General features: G+C 47.0%; 1 protein-coding gene across 5 annotated transcripts; it reads left to right on the top strand.

Moving 5' to 3' along the window:
* Positions 1-1,498: 1,498 nt before the first annotated feature.
* Positions 1,499-6,575, top strand: LOC129047126 (uncharacterized). 5 transcript variants are annotated; one of them, XM_054518418.1, is made up of 6 exons: positions 1,655-2,198; positions 3,406-3,469; positions 3,737-3,763; positions 4,121-4,196; positions 4,962-5,082; positions 5,529-6,575. In XM_054518418.1, the coding sequence occupies exons 1-6, from the start codon at positions 2,140-2,142 to the stop codon at positions 5,653-5,655; spliced, it is 474 nt and encodes a 157-aa protein (XP_054374393.1). In that variant the 5' UTR covers positions 1,655-2,139; the 3' UTR covers positions 5,656-6,575. The 5 variants fall into 5 exon arrangements, 4 of the variants coding, with proteins under 4 accessions (XP_054374390.1, XP_054374393.1, XP_054374391.1 ...); XM_054518416.1 differs by having other exon boundaries at positions 1,657-2,198; positions 3,737-3,805; XR_008509107.1 differs by adding an exon at positions 2,722-2,786 and having other exon boundaries at positions 1,678-2,198; positions 3,737-4,196; positions 5,506-5,911.
* The last annotated feature ends 359 nt before the right edge of the window (positions 6,576-6,934 follow it).

The raw sequence follows: 6,934 nt of genomic DNA, 5'->3' as shown, positions 1-6,934 counted from the left end.
TATTTTTTTCTAAAGGGAGAAAGAGGAAAGCAGGTGCTGCGGCCTGACCTTGCTGGTCTCCAGATTTCCTTGGCAGCACCTTCTGGAGTGGGGAAAGCAAGTGGGTCTTGGAGCAGCTCTGTGCCTCCTGGGAGACTTTTTGGGGTGGTGCTGGGGGGCGATCAGCTGGAACCACTCTCCTCCAGCCCAGCCAGCACCCCACACTCATCCCCAGCCCCTGCCAAAGGCCAGCAGCCAGCAGGTGAGAGGGTGGCAGGGGGACACCGTGTCTCCCCATCCTCTGGTTGCTATGCAGGTCTAAAAATAGCCTGGGCAGTGCGACAAGGAGGGAGCATCCCCTTCTTCCAGGAAAGCCAGAAGCGCTCCAGGGCTGCAGGCGGCCGTGCTTTGTTTGTCAGGAAAGCCCTTTGGTATCTGCCTGCAGCAGGGATGTGAGAGGAGCCATCTGCTCGGGGACAGCAGGTGTTTACAGCAGCAGCCCGGGCGCAGACGCCCTCTGCAGAGCCTGTCCCTGCTCGGAGCTTGGCCCCGGTGCAGGCAGACACCTCTCCCTGTGCTCCTGTAAAGGTGCTGGTGAGTTGATGAGACAGAAGGGAGGCAATTAAAAGCAAAGCAAAACACCTCAGCCTTGAATATGCTGCCAGGAGAGGGTGAAGTACTCCAGGACCCCCATCTGCCTGCACCCTGAGCGTAGGCAGTGGGACAGGCACCCCAAAACACTCTCTGGAGCTGTGCTGTCCCCTAAGGGCCACTGGTTCTGCCAAGGGCTGCAGCCCAGCATCCCCTCCAGCTCTGCCCAGCCAGGATGCTGAGCCCCAGGGCACAGCTCTGGAGGGGCTGCCAGCAGCATTGCCAGTGCCCTGCAGGGACACCAGCCCAGCTCTGGCTGTGCAGACAGAAAGAGAGCGAAAGAAAGAGAGAGAAAGAAATAGAGACAGAAAGAGAGCGAGAGAAAGAGAGAGAAAGAAATAGAGAGAGACAGAAAGAAAGAGAGAGCGAAAGAAAGAGAGAGAAAGAAATAGAGAGAGACAGAAAGAAAGAGAGAGAGAGAGAAAGAGAGCGAGAGAAAGAAAGAGAAAGAAATAGAGACAGAAAGGAGACAGAAAGAGAGCGAGAGAAAGAAAGAAAGAGAGAAAGAAATAGAGAGACAGAAAGAAAGAGAGACAAAGAGAGAGAGACAGAAAGAAAGAAAGAGAGAGAGAAAGAAATAGAGAAAGGGAGACAGAAAGAGAAAGACAGAAAGAAAGAAAGAAAGAAAGAGAGAAAGAAAGAAAAGGAAAAAGGAAAGGAAGAAAAAGAAAGAAGGAAGAGAAAGGAAGAAAAAAAATGAAAAAGGAAAAGGGTGAGAGTGAAAAAGAAAGAGCGAAAGTGGAAAAAGGGGTGAAAAAACAGAGTGAAAAAAAGAAAAAAGAGTTGGAGTGGAAAAGAAAGGACATTCGGGAGGGGCGGTGCTGCCTAAGGTGCTTCCGCACCCAGGAGCGAAGGAGCCGTTTGATCCCCCGGCGGGACCGCAGCTCCCGGTGGCGGCAAACGGAGCGGTGGCTGTCAGTCCGAGACTACAACTCCCGGCAGGCCCTGCGGCCGTAAAGCGCGGCGTCTGACGCAACGGCCGACGCGCCATATGAATGGCTGGCGGGCCGAGGCGGCCGCGCGCCGGGGGAGCGGGCTGGGCGCGGGGACCTCCCGGCGTCTCTCCCGCGCGGGACGGAGCTGCGGCAGCGACGCTGGAGGGGCGAAGCCTCCGGCCGGCCGCCCGCACGGAGCCGAGCGGCGCGGAAGGGGCGTCCGCCCGGTGCCTCGGCCTCGCTCAGCGGTCCCGGTGGCGGGGGCTCAGCTCGGGCGGGGCGCGCTGCCGCCCGCCGATGGCGGAGCGCCAGGCGGTGCTTTGCTGCCGCGGACCGGGAGCTGCAGGAGCCGCCCCGGGCGAGCGGCGCCGGGCGCTGCCGCGGTCACTGTGCGGCGGCTGGCGGAGGCGCGGGAGCCGCCGAGCTGCAGCCGTGTCCCTCGGGCTGCTGCCGCTGCTGCGGGCGGGGGCGGACGAGCGGCTGGAATGACACGGCTGCTGAGTGCCTCAGTGCTCGTGGCTCTTTCTTCCACGCAAACAGGTGGAGCGGCATCGCTGAGCAGTAAAACACAGCGATGGCCCGGAGAATGGCGAGCGCAAGGAGCGCGCGGGCTGGATCCTTCTGCTGGCACAGGTGCGATCCGCAAACTCAGCCCCTTGTGCCCCTACCCTCCCGACCCCCAGGGGAAATGCTCTCCAGCCTCGAGCTGCTGCAAGACAAAACGTGTGATTTGACACTAGGGTCCGGAAAAGAATTCCGTTTAGATTAGCAAATGCCTCAATTGTTCTTGGTTACATCCTAGGATCGGTTTTAGGCAGTGACTTTATACCGCTTGTCGGATTTTCTTGTGCAATGGTAAGAAAATAGGCAGGTCTGATACTGGTTTCGGTTTTTTTCTACTTCATGTTCCATGAGCTGCTTTTATCCAAGCAATTGTTTTAAAGTTCTACTGTAGGCGTTTCTGGTTCACTTTTTTTTTTTTTTTTCTTTGCAGCACCCGTGACTTTTTTTTTTTTCTCTAAATCGGCAGCAAATATAGCTGAGTAAAATTACCTTGGTTTTCTTCCTTCTTAAATGTTTTTATTGATAATCCTATTTGAATATGCAGAACAAGTGGGTATGTCCTGTAATATATCCTAGCTTTTCTTGTTTACAGGATACTCAGAAAATACTTTTCCCTTAGAGTCCCACTGAAACATTCTCAGTGCAATCTCCGTTAAGGTATGTGTTTACAAATAAGCCACCATCAGCTGAGATATTTGCCTGTGTACCTTTTCCTGTAATTCAGAGCTTGCGTTCTGTGGTTTTTATGATAAACCTATCAAACTTGCGAAACTGTTTTGCAAGTCTTAATCGTTGAAGGCAGCAAGAAGTGGTTTAAAAGCCTGTTCTTGAGCAGACAAAGGGAAAAAGTGTGAATTTGATGCTGAACTTGTCCTTTTTCATTTGACTTGCCTTGAATGATTTAGGAAGAGAGAGAACTAGAAAAAAGAGAGAAATAGAATTGGTTCTTGGGCCCTCCTAAAATGCTCCCCGTGATTCTGTGTGGAGCCAAAGTGAAGGGTGATGGAACAGAGCCCTGTGCTTTAGAAGGAAATCAATTTCAACCTGATCTCCACCCTGAGTCTCCCTAATTTCTGTTTTTAAAATGCAAACTAAGTTTAGGAAGTGTTGGAAGTTAGTATTTTGGGGAAGAAATGGCAGTTGCACCAACCGTTCCATTTCCCAGAGGCTCTGGGAACGATTCATTTTGTAAGCGCTGTAACTGCAATCGGTTGGTGGTTCGGGGTTGGAATGTGCACTTGCCCTGCTCTAAAGCACTCGTTCATTTGCATTTCAGTGCCAGGAGTCTTGAGAAACTGGAGAAGAGCCCAAGAGACATTTTTCATCCTGAGATACAAAAGGTAGGAAGTGACTTTTTTTTGTTTGGTTCTTTTTCTTTATGATTTCCTGGAAATAGAAGTAATTAAGTATAGATACTACTGGTTTGTTTCTTCCAGTAGCTAATAATAATAATAATAATAATAATAATAATAATCTAATACTACTTAAACTGTCTCTTTATCCATTGAACTGGCCATTTCAAATCCAAACTTCTAAACACAAATAAAACCATCATCCTTGTAGAATCTTTAATAGGAGGGGGCTAAAGATGCTGTTTTTGTTGACAGGATTTATTGGTTGTTGAAGGGCAAGAGGTGAGTACAAGCCTAACTACTTCTTGCTCACAGACCCGTCCGGTGAGTACAGCTTTGTATTTTGATGGGCTTTTGATGACTTCTAAATCAATTGCTCGTTACAGTAAAAAGAAGTAATGTTTTTTTGAACCTGACAGCAAAAATAACTTGAAGCACCAACTTAATAATAATTGATCACCCATCTAAGTTAATGGTTTTATGCTATACTATCAAAGTTTAAAGGTAAATTATCGTGTAGTAGGAGATAGTATAAAATGTATGTTCTGATGTGTAGGATGTATGCAAAGATTAGAGGACCCAAATTGTTATGTCTTCTGTTTGACTGTTTACCAAATAATATTTGGTTTTATTTTCCAGGGATCGGTGAATTTTAAATTTGGAATCCTCTATGCTAAGGATGGTCAGCTTACAGGTGATGAAATGTTCAGTCATGGTGAGTTTTCCACCTTCTCCTTAATTGTTTTGCTCATCTGAAAAAAAAAAAAAAAAAAAAAAAAGGTATGTTTATTATTTGTTACCCTGTTCTGTCCGTTTCCTCAGTATTTGCTGGAGCTCTGCTTACCCAAGCTTTGGGTAAAACAAGCTTTGGGTTCCTTCTGTCCCACTGGGTGTTGCCCAGTTTGGTTGCATCTGGTGAAATTCACCCTGAGCCCTTACAGAACCAGCTCCAACCACGTGAGAGCCATTCGCAGCTCTCTCAGGACACCCGGAGGAGGATGGGTGACGTTTCTGAGCATCTGGCAAGTGTACTTCTATCAAAACTCGGCCTGTGACATTGCTGGGGAAAACCCTTCTGTATCCTGGAGGGTTCCTCAAACTCTGTTGAGGATCCAGTTGTTGCTCACCTGGATGGTTCCAGCTCCTCAAGTTAACACTTGTACTCTTGCCCTGTAGTTTAGATCTATTGTAGTTTTGTTATTTTGCACGATTTTACGTCTTTGGAAAATAACGTGCGTTTCACTCTTTGGAACCTCTCGGATCATTCTTTGGTGCAGCACCACCTAATGGGACACTTGGCTGCTGTGCTGAAGGGCTTGGTTACTAGGATTGTAAATCCCGGAGAGTTTGTAAGTCTTCTGTCCCCAGGGAGGTGTCACGCTTTGTTCACTCTGTTTGTCAGGTGCTGCTTCTCGTCGGAAGTATTAACTTCAAACTGCCCTGTTCTTTTTTTAACTTTTTTTCCTGGTTCTCTCCGTAGGGCAGGGAAGGACTCTCGTATCCGGTCGTCAGACTCAGCGCTGCCCGAGAAGATACAGAGAGTGTAAAAATCATAAGAAGCAAATAGGACTGCAGAGGAAACAAACTGGAGAGAACAAAAGGTGATATTGTTCTCCTTAGCCTGGATTAGAAACATCCCCTGTGCTTTGATGCCGGTGGCTGCCAGGGGCTCGTTAGGTCTTTTTAGGCAGGTGTAGGTGTTCACTTGTAGGTTCTATTTTTTGGCAAAGGACCATGAGAGAAGTTTATTTCTACATCCAAATAAACATTCATCTTATCTGAACATAACCTGTCATCCCATTTCTGACGTTAAGGACTCCTGTATAAATACTTGGGGAGGTTTTCTTTGTCGTTTCTGAATGGTTCCATTTTGGTTCCATCTACCTGCCGGATACTTGAACGAGTCTGAGGTGGTTTAATTGCATACTGCTTCCTTGAAATTCTGTTGGTCTCTGCTTGGAACCCTTCTTGTAGTGCTCAATGAAAGACTTCTGATGGTGTTTTCTTGCCTGTTTGTGTTTAAGGTCGTGCTCTGATGCATTTACAGAAACCATGGCAGGAGAGAGTCAGCTGCTGGAGAAGAGGAGACAGTATTATCCCTGGGCAGCATAGAACTGCGCTACTGCTGTGTCATCAGCTGTGTCTGCACTGAAAGTAGCCACCTTCACTTGTAGGTAGCTCCTTGGTGCTTTAGGACACGCTGAGGGATTTATTCCTTTTGGGATCCACGATGAGAATTCCCAAGAGAGGTAGTAATAAGGTATGAGATTGGAAAAAAGCCTGTGTCCTTGGAATGTTGTTGTTGTCGTCAAAAGTTAATTTTTCTTCTTTCTTAGCCAGTAGTCAGCTTTTTGCTTTATTTTTTGTGGGATCAGTACTTGATTGTTTAAAAAATGGCTTCAAAATAACTGCAGCGGCTGGCCACCAGGACCTTGTTCAGATTTGCCTATTTGCTTGTAGCTAAAACGTTTCCATATTGTTTCTCGTTCTATTGAAGAAACTGCTGCCAGTCAACTAAGAACTGAACATCTATCTGTCTAGGACATGGGGAGAGGATTTAGGTCGTGTCTTTGTTTCCAGAAAAAAGTTCCAGTGTAGTTTCTAACTAGAGGAAAAGGGGGGGTGAAGACTCGGGGCTCTGATGCCGTTGGGGGCACCCCGAGGTGCCCAGGAGAGGGAGCCCCACTGCGGTGCAGGAGCAGGTATGTTATCACGTACTAGAGAGCAAATGATAAAAAAAAGAGGAAAATTATAAATATAAAAATATTTTTTAAATCGTTAAAGAAAGCGTTTTTTTTTACTTGTCAGTAGGCAGGGTTTTGATGATAAAAATGATAAATACAAAGAATATGAAGGTAGAAATCTAAGTCTAGAAATATATCATAAATACGTACAGATAAAGTTTAAAACTAGAAGAAAAAATCAGTTGCAGCAGTAGATACGATACATAATATAAATAATACTTTAAATACATGTCTAGAATTTTATAGCTATTATAGATAATTATTAATAGATTGCATCAAAAGAAACCATATATATAGATGTGAGTATAACTATACAAAGTATAAAAATATTTCGATACCGTTTAAAAGAAGGTGTTTTCGTGTATTTTTTTGGTTAGAGATGGGGTTTTTATTTGGATTAATAGAAGTATTCTAGAAATGTAAATCTAACTATAGAAAGATACAATCGATAGAGAAAGATATTTCTAAAAACACAACCGAACGACGCCGCCTTCGGGGGAATCGCACGAGCTCGGCCGAAGCAAGGCGAGAGCGGCCGACCCTGACGGCCTCGAGCGAACCGGGGCGAGCGGAGCCGAGGCGCGCCGAAGGCACAGAGCGGCTGGGAGTTGGGCCGAAGCGAGGCGAGCTCTGCCGAAGAGGCGAATGCAGGCGCCAAGAGCCGAGTTGAGGCGACAAGAGCCGACTCGAGCCGAGCGTCTCCGGAGCG

This window comes from Molothrus ater, unplaced genomic scaffold, assembly GCF_012460135.2.
Source record: "Molothrus ater isolate BHLD 08-10-18 breed brown headed cowbird unplaced genomic scaffold, BPBGC_Mater_1.1 matUn_MA533, whole genome shotgun sequence".
NCBI lineage: Eukaryota > Metazoa > Chordata > Aves > Passeriformes > Icteridae > Molothrus > Molothrus ater.
The sequence above is the reverse complement of the archived record's forward strand: the minus strand, read 5'-3'. Positions and strand labels throughout refer to the sequence as shown.

Bases quoted from the DNA above. Each gene is read 5' to 3' on its own strand.
- LOC129047126 (XM_054518415.1), top strand. From the start codon at position 1,622: ATGAATGGCTGGCGGGCCGAGGCGGCCGCGCGCCGGGGGAGCGGGCTG. The intron at 2,199-3,405 runs GTGCGATCCGCA...TTTGCATTTCAG, and splicing joins GGATCCTTCTGCTGGCACAG to TGCCAGGAGTCTTGAGAAAC. The intron at 3,470-3,736 runs GTAGGAAGTGAC...TTTTGTTGACAG, and splicing joins TTCATCCTGAGATACAAAAG to GATTTATTGGTTGTTGAAGG.